Genomic DNA, 19,740 nt, shown 5'->3' with positions numbered 1-19,740 from the left:
AAATTCAGAATTAGTATAGAATAGCTTAGACCTTTTTTCTCCATACAATTAAGAACCCATATTCCAAGTTTTGATTTTCAAAAGGAACTGATTTTCAGAGAGAATAGCCCTGGCAACCTTTTTGAATAGAGGCATTGCAGTATGAATATCTGACTGCTGGTGAATATCTCAAGCATCTGTCTGTTCCTGAGACTTCTGAGGGGGTTRCAAAATGTCTCTAATGTCTGACTAATTAATTTTACCTAGTGAAATAGTTTTCTCCTTCTCATTACTAGGAATAGCAAATCATTTTTCAGAATAAACATAATAACCCAGTTTCAATGATCATACACGTCAGAGGGCAGCAGTGGTTAATGAGACAAGATTTTGAAATGTTCTTTCTTTTGTCTCTTTATAATAAGTATATTTCTTTCCTCCCAGTAGCAATAGGCTTCCTAGTGAAATAGAAAACAGGACCATTATCTGTATCACTTTTACCAATTTACAGAACCTTAGGATTGCCTCTATTATTCTCTCTTCCTGTATGTGCAGTACAGCTCACTGAAATCTCTCTTCTCTCTGTTTTGATTTGTCATTGCTTTTGTTCTGTTTTCACTAGATAGCTTGAAGGATGGGTAACTAAAACTGAGCAATGTCCCAAAAGAACAGTATGGGATATTTTCAGAAATTATTTTCTGCCATGTGTATGTTATAGTTGAGGTTASTAAGGAACTATTTTCTATCTGGTTGTATTTCTGTTCAGAAGACTGCAGTCTTGGAGCCCTGACAAGTAATTTCTCTGTGCACTAATTTACATTTATCAGTATGAACACTGAACCTGTCCCTGATTTTTCTTTTAGTGTGTAACATAGATCTGCTCAGTCTAGGGTATCTTTCAGATATATGTACCTGTTTGACTGARAAAGTACCAGGAGCCACATACACCTGTGCTTGCATGATTACTCATGGTCCTTAAATAACCAGATATAGAAGTCCAAGTCTGATGCTTTTGCTTTTTTGATCTGCCAGTCAAGTTCTTCAGCTTTTCRAAAGTTATGCCGTGTTCAAATTTTCAAGGGAACCTGTGTAAAACAAAGAAAATATAAAAGATGAAATAGGCATGACGGAGTAATTTTGTGAAGATTCTGCCAAGTCTCTTTTTCTTACTCGATATTGTAAGTTTCTGGTTGTATAGAACCACTTTGTTTTTTCCAGATCCATGTTATTTTCCTGCCCTTTCCCTTTAGCAATCTGCCTCAGCAGGACAGTGCAGGCAGTTTCCTTGCATGTGCCAAGGACTGTGGCTAGCTTTAAAAAAACCAACTCAAAGATCCTGAGGTTGCCTGAGGCCAAGGGCATGACAATGCCCGTGTCCTTGGATCTCATCTTTCTTGCTCCCAGCACAGCCKGGCGATGCCCAAGCTGCATTTGGGAGCCGTGTCAGGCACAGCTGGACCCAGCACTGTCCCTGGGGAGTCTCAGGGGGGCTGCTTGGCAGGAGCCAGCACTGCACCAAGGAGGGGTGACAGGACTCATCTATGCCATGTCCCACTGCTTCAGCCAGGGTCTGTTTCCTGCTATAAATGACACTCCAATGTCTGAGCAAGCAATATGAAGGAAAAGAAAACTGGTTCTCACTTTTCTCCTTTTGAGTGAATTTAAATTACAAAGGAAGAAAAGTTACTAGAGCAGATCCCTTTCCTTTCTACTGAAATGCCAAACTAGGAAATAGAGCTGGAGTCTCTGATGCATGCAATTCACCCCTGAGGCAGGAGAAAACCTTCTTTTCATTTCCTGACTGTAGCTGAGGTCCCTGGATGGCCTAACCCTTGACATAGCTGGCAGAAGTTGGGAGGCTGCTCTGCTTTCTTCTGCATGCTGCAATGATAGCCCTGGGTCTTCTGSAGCAGCTCTCCCACGCCCCTGTACCATAAGGGATTATCCTGGAAGTGCGAGAGTTCTTGTCTGCCCTTTTGGGTCACTTTTTCCCTGCTGTGTCTGGGTAGGGTAGGACGAGCAGAATGAGGGCAGCAGGCTCAGCTGTTTGGTTTTTTTCTCATATGGTAAAGTGAGGGCTGGATGGGAATACTAGAGGGGGTTATATTKTAAAATATAACTAAGCCATGAAACTGCTCACTTACTAAAGAGTGAGAGCTTTATATTRGCTAAACACTTGGTTTTGTGTGATAGAAGGAAAAGTATTCCATACATTTAAACTTTATTTTTACGCTGAAAGCTATTAGCTGCAATTTTTGAGGTGTGGTCAGGGGATAACATGATGATCTTTTTTATGCAAGGGATGTCATKAGTGTCAAAATGTTCCCTTCTCACCTTAAAAATCAAGTTCCAGTAGCAGATGAGAGTTAATTTCTGGGTCCCAGCAGCTTGAATCAGGTTACCAGAGAGGTATGTACCTAAATTCTGATGAGCTACCTAATGAGAGTATTCTGGGTGAGACAACAGAAAATAAAGGAGAAGACCACAGGATACCCCTCCTCTCTAGAGTTCATGCACTTCCCTCTAAAAAGCAGCCATGTGGACCGCTATCCTGAGGGTGTACTGGATCATGCTTTACTCTCTCACAACATAATGGTTGCAGTAACGAGCACGTACTGAAAAAGGAGATGTGGGAGGTTCAAACATCAAGACAAGTGTCCTGACTGTGGAGTTAAGGTATTCTGGGTGCAGAATAACAGTGGGGGATGAGCCACCATGTGACTGGGAATGTGGGAGTCAGAATATGGGAGTCACACCACCAGAAGGAGAATCCAGGCTGCTGGAGCTGTGACTTATTGCTGTCCCTGAATTGCTGCAGAGCAGAAGATGTAGCTGTAGACACAAGAGTGCCTACGCTTGTTTACACTCCAGAAATGTTGCAGTAGAAATGCAGGCACTGGATGGGTTTAGGCATCTCCCAGTTGTATAACTGCTGCCAGCATCAGCTTTTTGGATTGCTTTATTGAACTTAGACACTCTAGTTCTACCTAAGTAAAATTCTAAGTAAAATTCTTTTTTAGTCTTGGTTTGTTGTTGCCCCAAATCAATTAACTGCAGCTCTGCAGGGTTTGGTTTTCTAATCCAGGCATGCTTAATTGCAGATGTAAAACAAGATTTTTTTTTCTGCCCTCAGATTCTTTTCTAATGGTTTCTTATTCCACACTCAACGTGTGTGCCTGAATTCTCTGCATCCATTTGTAAGGGCTTTCCCCGCTTCCAGGAGTGTTTAATCAAAGAGATTGCTATCAGCAGGTGGTTAGCATCGAATGTCAGCAGCTACTTCCTTTCTGACATCTCTTGGGACAAAAATGTTTCATTACCATGCAAATGATGTTCATCTTCCTTTCCAAGCTCCACTGTCATACAGTGTAACATATGGTGCACAGAACTGTGCTCCCAAGATTTATGCAGCAGAGGGGTCACAGTTCTGCTTTCTTTTAAGCCCTTCAGTTTTTCATTATGTTTTATCAGAAATATGGTGCCTTTAACAGCCTATGCCAAAAGACAAAAGAACTGAGCAGTTTCAATGTATGTTATTTCCTTTTGGASTATATCTGGGATGTGAATTGTTCAGGTGATACTTGGGGTGGCCATGTCTTGAACTACACCAAAAAAAAAAAAAAAAATGGAAGCTGCTGGCCTCTTCTGGGAATTTTAAAAGTGCTGCTCATGGTAGTTGGAACTCAACTTCTCCAAAGGCCCTGAAACCCTGTAAGTAGACCAGGATAAACTTCATCTGATTCATCAGGGCACTGGAGTRCAGTTCAGTGACATCAGTGAGACTTCAGGATGTGTCTGGAATTAAGCATATGTTTGAGTGAATTGTTAACCTCAAGTGTGTGATCAAGTGCTTTGCTGACTCAGGGACAAGACATTCCTTGCAGCTTGTTGTTTTCCACTTTGCCATCTGGGAAGAGGCAGCTTGACAGCATGTGGGCTGTGTGAGACATGATTGCKTTTCTGAAAGGGTATTAACAGCCTTGAAGTTTCCAGGTTCTCTGAATCAGGTCTTTTTTCTCTTGCAGATCTAACTGGGGTAGAATAACCTCACGGTGCTGTCTGAAATCAAACTGACCATGCCACAGCATTTTGATGGGCTGTCAGTCAATCTATGCCTAATTAAAATAATCTCATGCTTCAGTGGAACTACTAAAGATGTAGGTGGAAAGCTTTACAGAACTTRCAGGTTTCAGAGCATGAAATTGCCCCTTTCAGATATTTTAGGAAGTCCCTTTTGAACARCTAGACAACTGTAAGAACCCAAATTTGCAAACACTTTTAATCTGAGTCATATCTTTACTAGAGCCATTTTCTGAGCTGGGTGAGTGCATCCATATTTATATGAAATAAATGTTGTTACAAACCCTCTTGCTTTAGCCAGATAATGCAAAAGATTGGGTAATACAGACTTGTTATTGCATTTGTGGGAGAAATACAAGACATCCTGATCCCTCAGTATTCTCCAAGTGATTTTAACTGCCCAAAAATACTAGGAGCTCACCTGAAAAATCTCCCATAACACTCCTCCATTCTGTTCAGAACTCAACCYTACTTTTCCAATCCAGTACCCGTCCAGTCTGCCATCACTTGACTTAAAAGCCATTTCTGTGTTGTTGTGCTGCTTTGCATTGCTCATGAATGCATACAGAGGAATAAATGTTTATTGTAACAAYATGCATTTCTCTGTGGGTACTCATATTTTTTTTCATTTTATTCCAGTGACAAAATGTTCCCAGCCTTTGGATTTGGAGCAAGAATACCCCCAGAATACAAAGTAAGTGCATGAGTGTAATTTTCTCATTCTCTTGAATTAGGAGGCAGAAAATAAGGGAGCAATGGTTCAGTWCAGGGCAAGGGCAAAGGGGAACAGCTCCTACTGCTTGTTTTCTTCCATCTAGCTTTTTCACCCAGTGATACCTCATTGAATTCAGGGCTACACTTAAGTCAATTGTTTGACACCCAAAATATTTTGTGTTATTAGCAAAGCTTTATTAGTGGGTGCTAAGAGGAGAAATGATARTTTGAACATTCCTTGTCAAACATCTTCCTGAAAATAGAGACTTTAGAAGAGTTTTGCTATGTGGCAAATTTCTATGTCATGGTGGACATGGTCAATACCAGGAAGAGAAATGCAGGAGCATTGAATCCATGCTGGAGAGAAGTGGTATTTATAAACAAAACAAAATGAGAGTGAATCACAGTGATGCTGCAGTTGTGAACATAAATATGCAATCTGGGCAGGCTGGAGTRAAGACAGTGAAGTAAAAGAAGCAGCATCCAACAGAGAAAGGCCTAAGAAGAAATAAGTAGAATTTCCAATCCTGCAGAGAGATAGTGTGGGCAGAAGAGTAGCTCTGCACAGATAAGTAACCAGAAACTAGGTGGAGACTCTGCAGAAACTGTCTGGAAAGGAAAAGCATCAGGCATCTGATCATGCAGACTTCATCCAGTGTCCCTGTGTGCCCTGCTCTGGATTGTGTCTCTGGGCTATGGTTGGGGTAGGACGGCGAGCACTAGCCAGGTAAGAATTTCTGAGAGGCATTGTGTGCATTCAGCATTGTGTAAGGCATGAATGAGCAGATGAAAAAAAAATGCACCAGTGTGTTCCTCACAGTTTGTGGGTTTGATACCTGCAGAAGAATAACAGTAGTGATGTACAGCAAACTTGATACTTCTTGCAAACAGATGTCTAAGGTAAGTTAACTCATGTTTTAACAACATTGCTTTCTAAGCTTGTCTGTGCCTGACAAGGTGTTTTGCCTTGCTTTGTTTCTCAAGTGTAACACCGGCATTCATGCTTTCCAAAGTCAGAGGCAGCTTCCAAAACTCTGATATATATTTTAATGTGTGTTATGAGCTCAGAACATCTGTGTCTGTTGTATGTTTGTTCCAGCTGCAGCAGCTACAACCATCACTGCTATTTGAGGTGKTCTGCCAGGGGCTGGTTTTTCCATCCCCTGTGAGGTGACCATCAGAGCCTGGGGGAAAACTTGCAATTCCTTCAGCTGCAGAGAGCCATCTTTGTCTAAGGACTGCTTAAAGGAAGGTGTTACTGTGCTAGCTGAACTCTTTTCACTGGTTCCCTGGTGACAGAAGTATAATAAAATTCACAGCACAAAACTGCTCTTCTCAGCCAAAATAATCAGCTGGTGGCATTGATACCTCAGGTTACATGAGCATGTTGGCAACACACCAGTTTTGTAAGACCCCAGCAACATCCTTCTCACCTGTCTGCAAGAGCACATTTCAGGTGTTAGCTGGAAAACAGATGTCTTGYCATAAAGACACTTGAGGGGTCTGTGTAACCAGGTATTCCTACAATCACCAACACCAACTGATTTTCTGCTGTGGCAGAATTAATGTTTGGATAATTTCTTGACAGATTCCCTTAAGAAACTCAGACTTGCATTGAGCTTAGTAGTCCATGCATGAATGAACAGTCTTACCCCACAGCATAAGTTCTCCTGAAGAGTCTGTCTGTTGGTAACCTCTCAAAGGAGGAAAATGGATGGCTCAGRACCTTCAGATTTTGAAAAGTTCTGGAAAAGCAAGGGCAAACTTCAGAAGATGGTGCTACTTGCTTGTGGGTTACATATGTAAGAGTAAATTAAACAAGTCCCAAAGTAAATGGAGGTGCAAATGAAGGCCAGAACATCTTTATTCTCTGCTATGGAAACTTGTGGCAGAAAGAGACAAAGACTAAATGACATGACATCAGCTTACAAACATAATAAAACTTTGAAGAAGACAAGAACGAAGTTGCAATGGACTAAACCTTCTGTGCAACAGACAGGGGCAAATAATCAGCAAATAATCAGCAAATAATCAGCCTGTCGTGGGCACATCCAGCTGGAGCTCCATGAGGAGTTTACAGTCATCTGTGCTGTTGTTCTGTCCCTCCCTGTGATATTCTACACAGTCCATAAAAGTATCTGTCTTCTTAAACTCTGTTAACACTTCTGAGTCTCTGCTTGGCTTTGACTGTACTTCTGAATTGAAAGGCACATCCTTCAAGAGTGAAGAGTGAGCCTCATCATGATGCATTATTAAGTCAAGAGCAGTAAACTGCAAATCCTTCAGTAGTTTAGTCTAGTTAAAGTTAATTCAAAGCCAACAGTGATTAGTGTTTGATGTGGAGGATAACAAAGAATGCATAGGAAACAGAGAAGAAACGGATAAATTAAAAGTAACACAGGCTGYAGGAAAAAAGTGTTCCCAAATTTCTTCCTTAACTTATTATTTCCTGCTGCAAAAATATGGTAGCACCATGGACACCACAGCCACAGTGCAGATCTTGTGTTATTCAAATGACCTTTGCATGTTTTCAGTCCCATTATTACAAGTCATACATATCTTTTGTTTTACTAAAGGAGAGTAGTGCCACTACTGTAATAATTGACATCTTCAAATTTAGGTTGAATCATTGTGTACTTCTAAGTTCTGACCCCATCATGTAGATAAATCAGCTTTTCATTAATTTAGAATGCCTGTTTTCAAGCTTCCAGTCCTAATGAAATGATCTAACCTGCTCATAGAATGTTGGTCGCTGCACTCAAGCATCTGCTCCTCTACTTCTTTCAGTAGAAAACAAATTGCTAGGGCTATGGAAGAAATTATTCCCACTGCCAAGGGTTCCTAAGTAACAATGGAGCCACCAAACAATCTAAACAGCATAGCTTCMTTCCTGAACTATGTCAGTATCCATCTCTGCAGTCTCTTCATGAATCTCTTCATGTTGTACCCCTTTAAATCTTGTTTTTATGTCTGTTCTCTACAGAATTTCCATTTCAAGAGCACACTGCTCTGTTGTGTTGACTTTATTTTCCCTCATTTCAGCTCCAAATGACACACTTCAGCTGTTAGCAGAAAACCAGCAGTTTCTTAGTGGCATAAGGAATCTGTAGGAGTGAAGGAAGCAAGACATGCCATATTTATCATTCCTCATCAGTCTAGAGATCTTTCATTTAATATTTGACAATATGATCTTTTTCCACTGACATCTGACAAACACATCGCCCCGCTCCTTGATCTAAGCAAACCTTTAAGAGAAATATTCCCCCTGTGAGTTTCTATCATACAAAACTTGCAGAATATGCCATTTTTTCAACAGCAGTGTCTACAACTCATGCCTTTTTTTTTTTTTTTGTTAGTTTGGTTGGTTGGTTTTTTGGGAGTTTTTTTTGTTTGTTTGGGGTCTTTTTTGCAATGAGAGGAAGGATCTGAAAAGTTTGATGTAAAGTGAAGAGGTGGTAGAAAATATAGAATCAGACAGCTGTGAAAGGTTGCAGTGGAGGAAAGAAAGCTGGGGCACATACCAACTTCTTAGCAGACAGGACTCAAAGGAGCTGAAAAAACACATAGCAGCAAATGCTGTTGAAATGAAAAGCAAGTTCAAATTGTGCCAGCCCCATGATAGGTGTATTAATGAAGGCCTTTTTCATAAAGGAGAATTGCAGGCTGACACCTGAAGAGGCACTGAACAACTTGCAGTTTGTTTTAAGACAGTCCTGGTTATTTCTGCATTTTTAGTGAAAGTTTCATTCCCTGCTTTTGCTGTGAACGTGTAGTGGAGACAAACTCACTGCAGTCACACAGTGCAGCATCTTTAMAACCCTAAACAGCATTGGTTTGCTGGACAGGTAAGGGACTTGACAGTGTCGTGCACTGTCACTGTGCACTTGTCAGGAGCTTGAGGGCAAAAATAGATGCAAACCTGACCAAAAAAAAAGAACCAATAGAAGGATGTGTAACAGAGCAAGGGACAAAACAGGATTTGTCTCCTTATCCATGCAACTCRGTTCTAGATGTGGAAACTGGGCAGCATACAGCAAAATGAAGTATAAATGAAAATAAATGGCCCAACTTTGCCAAGCAGAAATGTGTACAATGTATCTCAGCGAGAAACACAAGCTGTCCAGCTTCCAAATTATTTGATTAATGAGCATTCTGAAAATAATAGCTTTTGACYAAGAGTATTTGAAATTAAGCTTTTGCAAAATATGCAGGCATTTCATATTTAATTCTCTGACTGACAGTGGCATAATAACATTCAATTTATTCACAGATAATTGTCCAACATAGTGCATTTTGGCATTTACACTTGTATGCAACTATTGTTCATGGATTTTTGACAATCTCTATTTAAATTATTAAAAAAGCATTCCTAAACATGTCTGAGTTTGTCAGACTATTTACCAAGTAGTCCTAGTACCATCACCATAGAGGAAAGCTGAGCTTTGTTTGGGACAGGGAGATTAATTTAAATGAATCCAACCAGATAGAGAGGGAGAAAAAAAAAAAAAAGGATTACTAATTTTCACAATTCAGCTATCCATATTCAGCATTTGAAAATAAATAAAAAGCATAGCTTCTTTTTTAAAAAATGGAAATTCATTTTAAAAGAGTTAGAAAAATTTGAAGGCCAAAATAAAATAACAATTTTCAATGAAGCTTAAATAAATGCCTTTGCACAGTCCAAAAGCTGTCCAGCAATTTGCTTTACGCATGTTGGGGTATTTATTATTTTTCAGAATCCAAGGTATGGTTTTTGTTTGTGATTTGAGGTTTCTATCTGAATTCATAAAATATTTTTTAAGAAATCTCAAAAATTCTAGAAGAGAAAATTTTCCTTTCCTTTCAGCCTAAATCAGAAACCTTTTTAGCAAGGGCCATGTTATGTCCCAGTATGAGGAAAACAAGTTACTTGTTATGTGAAATCAGTGTGATTTTTGTACTAARGTGGTCATAAGCATGTGGAAGTACGGTTATAATTTTTCCAAAAGTCTCATGGGTGCCATCAAATTGATGGAAAGCTGCAGGTGTTTGTACTGTGTATGTACAGACAATGGAGGCATTGTACCGTGGTAAAAAAACATTTCTAGAACCTGTCTTAGCAAAATTATTCTGTACTGTTTATTTAATTGTCATATCCTCAAAAATGCTGTCACTGTAATCTATATCATAATTTTGGGTGGAGCTACTTGTTTTGCTTTTTAAAAACCTTGAAGGAATTACCTGGGAAATAAAAAGTTCCGGTGTAGGAAGTTCCTGGACAGCTGTGGTTTAGTAATTCCATGATRGTATCTGGATATAAAGAATGTATCTGGAACCCTGCATGGGGAAAAGATTAATGCACAGCCAAGTGCAGGTGAAGGTCCTTGGCTACAGGCTTTGAGCACAGCTCTGTGCAGGAGCCCAGGTAACACCAGGCTGGTCCCCTGTAATCATCTCTGCATGCCAGCATTTCTCTCTCCTTCTCTTTTATGGACTGATTTTATGGATTGTTGTTAAGAGAGGAGGGATGAGCAGAGGGTCAGGTTCAAATTTGTGATGTGATCCAGGGTCCGTGAGGCACTCGGGGTTTTGTGAGGACATTTCTTAATGTGAAACTGGYTTTCACCAACAGCCCATGGCCTGCAGTTCCTTGCAAAGTTCTCTGTGCCAGGTGCTAATGTGAAGCAGTCATTCTGTTCCATGTGATTTGACATATTCCAAGATTTCCTGACTGTTAGATCGATCCCAACACAAACCACCCTGGTAAATTAAAAACACGCCTGCTTCTCAACAGCCAAGTGTCTTGTTGTTCACCCTGAGGATTTCCAAGTCTTCAGCATCTTAGGAGCTCACACTTTAGCCTCCTTTTGGCCATTTATCAGTTCTGGGAGTGTCATTCAAGGGCAGTGTCAGTCAGTATCAGAAAATGCCCTTTAATATACCAACTTTTGGTTCTCTGTCATCAGCATGGTTTGCGCTTCAGTCACAAAGCCCTTGCATGTTTAATTAGGGAAAAAAAAAAGAAAAAAAGAGTGGGAAACTCATCAGATTGCACTGTTTAGAAAGCAAAAGCACTGAATGTCTTATCCAAACCACCTTTTGACATAGATGAGCTTTACTTTTTTTTAGTCCTATCAGGGAGCAGCCTGGGTTCAGTAAGGTCTTCAGTGCGTGGTGTGAGTCTCAATGCTCTGCTGGTTTGGACACTCCTGAGTTCTGGCCTCCGCAGGGGAGACAGCAAAGGGGCAGGTTGAAACACTGTTGGTTTTACTTAACAGAGTAGGAGATGAGTTCTGAGCATTTGGAGAAGCTCTGCTTTAAAAATATCTGCTGTTGGCTTGCCTTGGGTGATGATTTACCATTTGTGAACCATCATTGAGCTGCTCAAAGAACTTCTCTGCTTCACACTATACTGAAATCTTGTTTCRATTGTGATATATTGCTCAGAGAGCATAGAAACCAAGCCAATGCTTCTACACATTCATTGTGTTTCCTGYGCTGCCTTCAGGGTACATTTTAACACTGCTCTTTGTAAATCAGGATGACAACATATGAGGGCCATTTGCTTTAGGAGGATAGCAGCCGATGCTCAGACAGTATTATTTTTTGGATCATTGTGCACACTGAATTAGACCTGGGCATTCCTTATCGGCCTGAACTGTTGTCTACATTTTTCTTAAATAATAGCCTGGGTGCCATAGCTTTGAACCAGATAAATTGTTTGCATTATGTGACTCTGAAAGAGGTATGGCAACAAAAGCATCCAAACCATGCTTTCATGTGAGATGAAAATACTGTATTCATAGCTTTTGAAAAGATTCGTACTTTCCTTTAGGTATAATTTCAAATATATTTGGAATAAAGAAATAAAATCACTGAAGAGGCAGAATGTTGGAAGAATCAGTCTGCAGCACATAAACATGCATTGTTATCCTTCTTGCTTTTGAGATGTAGTTGATGCAAAATACAGAAACCCTAAAGGAAAAAAGACAGGCTACTGAACGACAACAAAAATATCAATGAGTGAAAACTCCTGTAACAGTTCTTGACAGATGCAATTCCCTTTGGCCTGCAGCTGGACATGAGACTGGCAGATACCAGCTGGGCAAAGTGTACTGAAGCCATCCAGGCAGGAGGGCTCTGGAGCACCTCTGAAATGGATCTGGCAACCCCGATCTTCTGTGCTGCTCAGTGAGGAGCATAAATAGTGACGGTCTGCATCATCCTCCATGGCCAAGCAGGGCAGACTGAATGGCCCATGTAAAACACTCTCTAAGACTGATGCTCGCTGTGGCAAACTGAATTCCTGGCTGGGCTGAGGTGACTGCAAACTTCCYAATGAGATTTTGCTTCAATCCTTTCCCATCATGGTAGAGGTACTGCCTTATTTAACCTCTTACTTATGGTAGGCATCACTGTGGTAAGCAAGGCTAGCATATGATGGGAAAAGTCAGTTTCTTTGTGAAAAAACTCTATTTGGCAGTAACTAGCCAACTCGCATCACTTCACTTTCACAGAACCTTCCCTGCATCACATGTATAATCCATGGGTCCCTGAGACATAGATCTATTTCCATACTGTGTTGTCAAGTCATCTAAACTAGCAAAGGAAACAGTAACATCCAGCAATCTCTTCCTGCAAATAATCCCAGTTCCATGGTACAGGGAGTAAACAGGTTGCTTTCCATTATCACTASAATTGGTGGCCCTTTTGAAGATCCTACAGAGATCTATTGAGCTTTAAATGTGTGTAATTGCAGTTAGCTATATGCCTTCTTAATTCTGGGATGATATACCTCAATTCAACTTTCACCTATGCAAATTACCTGCTAAACTCTCAACTATAGCCACTTTTTGCAAGCCAAATATATATGTCTATATATGTCTATATATTCACGCATTATGCATTGCGAGACAAAATCTGTGTTTTTTCATTCAAGAAAAATTAAGACAAACAGAATTAAGAGGCTGGGCTTCAGAGCCAAAGAGATTAAAAGGATTTTTCAGTGATTAAAGAAAGAAATAAAAAATTCATCCAGAAAAAAACAAATGAAGGCAAGAATAAACCTTAAAGAGGAATTCTGGAACCTGAGACTCACAGTGCCTCACATTATTTAGGTATACAAAAGTCTTGTATTATTTTCCCAGGGCACCAAAGACAAAACACTTTGTTTTGTTAAAAAGACAGTAACTTTGCTGTATTCACAGTGATATTTTTTTTAAAAACAGCTCTGTAGGGTTTGATAAAAGATTGATAGAGATAGAGATTGGCATATTTACTACATGGAGGAAAAGCAAGATTCTTCAGGTTTTGTTGTTTTGGTTTTTTTTAATTTATTGCCCCCCAGAATAATCTAACTTTTTAACCAATGTAGACTCCTTATATTTCTTACACCCCTGTTCCACAGTGGATCCTTGATTTCTCTGGAGAATTATTTTCCCAGTAGTCCTGTCTATGGTGAGGAGCTGGTCACGCAGTGAGGTCAGGATGTAGAAGTGAGCTGARTTTCTGCTGTCAGTGCTTTATCACAACCTGCTTCCTCTGTCCTGCAGTCTGAGATGCTGAGCTAGGGAGAGCTGGCATTTAAATTTCCTCAGCAACAGATTCCTCTTCTGTGCCCAGAATTGATAGCCCAATCCTGACACCATATTTATATTATTTTTTATGTACTTGGGTGGTTTTCTTTGTGCTATTTTTTTTTCTTAGGTTTTTCAGCTGTTACTGACAAGTTTTATTCCAGTTTTGCTACTTTGTTTCTGCAGGGAGCTCCAACTGGGACTGTATTTCATACTTAATGGCTGAAAACTTGAAAGGTCTCAGGTTTACCAGAGAAAAAATGTCCAGAGTGTTTAACCACAAGTCTTCTTGGAATAATTTTTCTGACAACAGTCTTCTTTTCTTTCCATTTATCTGCAGGTCTCTCATGACTTTGCAATCAATTTCAATGAAGACAACCCAGAATGTGCAGGTAACATTAACATTAGGACAGACTGCCATAGTGCTACTGTATGCAAAATATGATTGTATTTTTTTATTGTAGCACCTGAATATTATTTGAAGTGGGGGTTTTTTTAAGTGGTTTTTTTTTAAACTAGGCAGCTAGGATTTTGGGACCTGACAGGCTCCGAGCCATCAAGGTTAGCTTTAGAAATCTTGAAAAGTGCCATACATTAATTTCCTGAAAGGTATGTCCCTTGGACCTTCAGCTTTGGACTTCCTGAAATCACCCACATTTCTGACAGCTAAAGCTGTGTCTCTTGGACTAATTCAAAATCTTCTTCTTCCAGCTACCTCAACATCATAGGTTGCACAGCTAAGAAGGGCAGGATATCAAAAAGCAGACTKTGAACTTCTGTGATCAAAAATTCCYTYAGTTTAGAGCCAGTTCTTTGACCAGACCTATAGCAATAGTTTCCTGCTGCAAGTCAAGGGCAGGGAAGCAGCTCACGACTGCTGTGGTAGAAAGAAACCCACTTTTCCGAGAGCAAATGCAGCAGGAAGCTGTTTTAACACAGTGTAAGATATTGGTGTGTTCTATGAACAATCATTAATCCTCAGTAATCAGAGGCCAGATTCATGTAGCAGATGCTGCTCTATGCCTTGTATTTGTAAGTGAGGTCCGCAATGACTGATGCTGTCTTTCTAAAATCTCCTGCCAAAATTCACACATTTTGTAAAAAACAATACCAGGAAAATAATCTCTGAACAGAGCAACAGTTAAGAGTCTTGGTCGGGTGATCATTGATGTCTAAAATCCACAGGTTGGTATTCTCCTTATCCTTCTGCTTATATCCAAGTACTGAACTGGATATTTCAAAATGCTCTTCCTGTTCAAATTTTCTAGCTGCTCCTCTCTGCCCTTCTCAGGCTTTCTTTCAGACAAGGGCAGCAAATATGCTCAGGATGAGAACTAAGATGCAAAGAAATGAAGTGAGGAAAAGAAGAGAGGACAAGCAATTCAAGGGAGAGAGACACTGAAAGAATTGAGTTCACGCATCTTAAATGAAAGACCTGTTTTTGGTTCAGCAGGCATTCCCACTTTGTTTTTGCACTTGAATTGTTGGGCTGCCCCATTCTTTGCAGGTCATGTGCTTGAAATGCAATTGGGCATAAGTCCTACAGCTGCTTGATGTGTTCACACAGCTTTTTGTGTTGCTTTTAGGGAGTCCAAAGAAGCAGAAGTTGCATGTATACATCTAGAAGTGCCTGGAAGCTTGACATTGAGACTGACAGTGTGGAAATGGGGTGGGGAAGCAAAACAGMTCTCAGAATTCTGTCTGGACCATCATATTTTAAAATGGTCTATTAAAACAGTTAACAGTGGCCAGTAATAGGTGATAACATATCGTTGTGGGTTGAACACTATGCGTGTAGTGTTCAAAGAGAGCTTTGTTTCTCAATCTAAATGCATGATATTTGTGATCCTCTGCAAAGTACAGAGAAAAGCTCTGTCAGTCCATGCAAAGAACACTTATTTTCACTCCCCRCTTTGCTGCTTCTTTTGAGTTCAAGGCTAATTCCTTTATCACCCTGGCATTGCTATATGATTTATATTGATTGAAAAGTCCGCCACACATTTAGGTAGTGCCAGCAGCAGAGTTTGAACAGACAAACCCTTTGCAAGCAAGGGATTTRTTATCCAAACCACACTCTGTAAGCAAAATTAAATGTAACAATGGAAATGCAAGGGGGTTAAAAAGAAAAGGGAAMGAGCTGCTCTATAAGGCTTGTCTTGTGTCACTTAATAATTTCAACTTTATCCATATCTTCTCATAAGACTCAGTTATCTGATAATTTAGCCCATTACCTGAAAGGAGTTCTAGTCCTAAGAAAACATAAAAAGATGGTTGCAGGATGAAAGAAGGCCAGAGAAGAAATTTTGYAGCATTTGCATATGAATCTGCAAGAAATAAAAAGCACTTGTTTGTCTTAAATGATAACTTTTAAAATAATATCCACCTGGGTGAAAGCAAGAAAAGGAGACAAACCAGAAAATACATTGTTTAATCATCTGCTGCAGCTTGCTCGTCTGCCTGTCATGGGTGCTTGATTAGTTCCTCTACTACCAATTGTTCTGTGATGTTTTCTAGATGCTCTCACTGTCTTAGGTGTCACAGGGAACAGTGACAGTGACARTGTCAGCATGTCACGTGGAGAAAGGATGCAAGACTGAGGAGAAGCTAAAATGCTTAATGACTACATTATTTTTCCTAGTAATATCTAGCATTGCCGGAAAATAAAGTAAAATTGCTTAGGAGTATCTTGTTTTAAACAAAGAAATGGCAGTCGTATGCGATATAAAAAGTATGTGTTTATTTTGCCTTTGAGGAATGAAATAATTTTCTCTGTGGAAGCAGAGCTTTTGCTGGCACAAGGTAGTGTGAAGCATCACTCTACATACAGGGATTATATATTGAGATGAAGAGCACTGGAGTTCATAATACATGGATAACCTCACCTATTACCATTTACATTCTTGAAAATTGTATCTATAGTCTACATTTATTACATTTATAGTATATTATTTTATAGTCTTATAATTAATACTTAGTTTATTATCTGAGGAAGAAAKTAGGCAACAACTTCTAGTCTGAATGAAGGTTCCTGCACAGCTCTCTTAAGMTGATATATTTATGTGTACACTGTATTTCATTGGAAAGCTGACAGTGAATTCCAAAAAAATGTTAAGAGTTGAAATGTGAAAAAAATGCGCATAGACTCTGCCTAAAATAAAGAAATACAAGAAAAGTAAACTGCAAAGTAATCCACTCACATATTCTGTTGAGTTGGAATTGGACGGACTGTAGATATTTTTAAAATATATTAATCTGAGATAGCAAATAAGAAATTATGTTTCTAGAACATGTCTCATTCTAAGATGAGAACAGTTTTCTGACAAGAAAAACACTAAATCTCTGTGGAATACAGGGAGTAAGGTTTATCTTATACTATTTTACTGTGTAAGAAAAAAATTACAGTGCATCTTGTCATCATCTTAGGGAAGATTTATGAGGCCTTCTTGCAAGGTCATTAATGATATGTAATGAAATCCTTAGCAAGTTTAAAACTGGGAGTTAACAAAAGGTCAGTTTTGCAATATTTTGTAATTTAGCCGCTGGAATTACCAAGGGAAATTTTGTAACATTACTTTACATTTCAGCCAATCACAGCTACAATAGGAGCAAGTTCTTTTGTCTGTTGGCAGTTCAGTGGAAAAATATATCTACAGCTGTCTATAAAGACAGAAAACTGTGTTCTCCACCACTTTTTCTTAGGAGTGCTTGTGTATCATCATAAAACAATTACAACTCCCTTTAATTTGTTAGTAACCAGCCTGCACCCATCTATCCTGTAAGTATGGTTGAGTAAAAAATCTCATGGGTGAGCCAGTCTCAGTGCAAACTGAACCTGGCTTAGGATCTTAGTGAAGTAATTTCATTCTTCAGCATCCTTTGTAAAGCTTTTCAGTCTATTGCTTTCTTTCCAACATTAGACCKCTAATCCTTTAGGTCTGGTAAACTGGGAGTTCTGAATGTGGGAGCTAACGTGCATCACTTGAAGAAATCCTTCTTCTCAATGATTGAAAATACCAATTTCCATCCTGTGATCTGTCAAGTGTGTCAGCAGAAGTCTTTGCTCCCTGGTCTGACTATATATCCTGAAATGAAAAAGCCAAAAATAGCTAGCTCTCCATCAAAATTTCTCAGCTAAAGCTCATTTTTCTTCTGTAGGCTGCCAAGCATCCTGCTGCTTCTTCCAAGATTTCACAGCTTTTGGTCATAGTCAAATTCTACCTGAGAGTAGTTATGCAAATTAACCCTGAAAAATTATTTTCTTAGCACAGGGGAATCAGGTATTTGAAAAGATGTTTGCATTCCTTAACAGCTTTAGGGCATCGGTACAAAGGATGAATTTGTTGGCAACTGCCATGATAAACAAAGATATTTACCTTAAGAGGAGAAAAAAGTGTTGAAGTGTTTCTTAATATTTGTCTAGCCTTTCAGCATGAATCTTAGTTGGTGATCAGGAAGTCGTCACATCTTGAACAGAGAAGGATGGAAACTATGACATTGCAGCTCATACCTGAAAAATAGATATTATAACCTGCTGGGAAGGAGAAGCATGGTATAATGAATTACGTATTACAAGCTGGATTCAAGGCAGCTACAGACTGCTTCCTGGGAATTACCTGAAGTTGCTAGTTCTTGCTAATCATGTAATATTTTTTATTTGTTCATTAAGAACCCACCTTTCGTTTACATTTTAAACCAGCCTGATATTATCAATGCACTCTGCATTTATTTTCCTTTTGTGTGGTTTTTCATGCCAGGAATMCAAGGGGTTGTGGAAGCTTATCAGAGCTGCCTTCCCAAACTGCAGCTGTACGGACCAACAAACATTGCTCCCATCATCCAGAAAGTGGCAAAATCTGCATCAGAGGAGACCAACACCAAGGAGGCCTCGGTAAGGGAAAAAAGCTGTGTTTGCCTTCTTTCTTATCTTATGATGGATCTCTTGGAGGCCATCAAAACAAGGCCTTTTCATGCAGATTGTGCCTTCACAGTTTTTATTAACTGCCTTCACAGAATGCAGCTAAAAACTGTGTCAGATGGAACAGTCTTTATAGCTTAGATGGCCACAACTTTAAACTCCTCCCCCACTGATCTGTTTCCTGCTTTTAGAGCTGTTTTACTGAAGCACACCCAGTTCTTCACTGTGGAAGTAGAAATGGCACTACTAGGGTTACAGAAATTGAGGGTCCAATCCCTAAAATTCTTGGTTCTACCAGGAGATGAGTTCAAATCATTCCCTACAGAGAACACCCTATTTTAAGTCTCCTTCAGAGGATGTACTAAAATTTTYCTKTTCACCAAGGAGATTTTTCCAACCYTTGATTTGAAAACTGTAAGGGTGCAATTTTCAGCTTGTTATTGCTGAAGTAACTTGTGTCTTTTAGAAATCAGAGGACAAGTYTGTTAGCCTGCACCTGATACAAATCCCAGGACAGATTTCTTGGGCTAAAAAGCTTACACATGTTTAAAATGTATATCTTTGAGATGCATTAGGGTTATTTTGATCCTGCCTAGAAGGTGGAATGGGAGAATGGGAGAAATGGAGAACAAGACAATTGGAGGGAATATATGAGCAAGCAAGTCTGAACCATTTACAAGAGTAGTGCTGTGCAAGTAAAGGATGTAAGAGAGAAATTGTATACTACAGCAAGAGAAGCGCCTATGTATAGAACAGAATGGAGCTGTGCACTGGCATGCATCTCATCACCAGGCTTAGAGCTTTCCCTAAGCTTTCTTCATGTGTTGCACCTTTTTTAAGTCCTATTAGGGCAGCAGTTTCCAAATACTTCTGTTCATGAAATGGGCTTGTAGTGACAGAACAAGAGRTAATGGCTTCAAACYGAAAGAGGGCAACTTTAGATTAGATATTAGAAAAATATTCTTTACTGTGAGAGTGATGAGGCACTGGAACAGGATGCCCAGAGAAGCTGTGGATACCCCATCCCTGCAATTATTCAAGGACATGTTTTATGGAGCTCTGAGCAACATGCTCGTGTAGGAGGTGCCCCTGCCTCATCATCTGTTGAGCCTGGATGATCTTTAAGGTCTCTTCTAATCCAAACCATTCTATGATTCTATGATTGTTATTCCACTGTTGTTTCCAGAATCTTGATAGTATTTAGGGTCCCAGTCCCAAAATGGGGAATTGCTATGTTTGAATTTCCATATCCACCCAATCCTGAGGTGGCTCACTATGTTCCCAGTGCTGCTTCTGATCTCACATGCCATACTGAGTAAGTTCCTTTGTTCTTCYATACCTAAGCTTCCTCCTTGCTCTCTGAAAAACAATTTATAGCATGAATCTTCAAGATGAAGTTTACTCCCTCCATATTGTGTTTTATTCATGGCAGGACAAGACAATCAAAATACTTTGAGTTTATAAAGCTGTATCTATATAAACATTATTGATGTTTAGTGT

General features: G+C 39.6%; 1 protein-coding gene across 1 annotated transcript in view; it reads left to right on the top strand.

The window, feature by feature from the left end:
- Positions 1-19,740, top strand: part of LOC130584729 (copine-4) — a gene marked incomplete at its 5' end in the record, with an annotated part of 87,479 nt that overhangs the window by 59,360 nt on the left and 8,379 nt on the right. Inside the window, 3 exons of the mRNA XM_057384885.1 lie at positions 4,696-4,750; positions 13,666-13,717; positions 18,080-18,213. Coding sequence (XP_057240868.1) covers positions 4,696-4,750; positions 13,666-13,717; positions 18,080-18,213 — 241 coding nt within the window. The remainder of the gene's footprint in view (positions 1-4,695; positions 4,751-13,665; positions 13,718-18,079; positions 18,214-19,740) is intronic.

The sequence above is a fragment of the Malurus melanocephalus genome, unplaced genomic scaffold (assembly GCF_030028575.1).
Source record: "Malurus melanocephalus ecotype Western Australia unplaced genomic scaffold, MMel_1.1 scaffold_755, whole genome shotgun sequence".
In the NCBI taxonomy this organism is placed as follows: Eukaryota; Metazoa; Chordata; class Aves; order Passeriformes; family Maluridae; genus Malurus; species Malurus melanocephalus.
The sequence above is the reverse complement of the archived record's forward strand: the minus strand, read 5'-3'. Positions and strand labels throughout refer to the sequence as shown.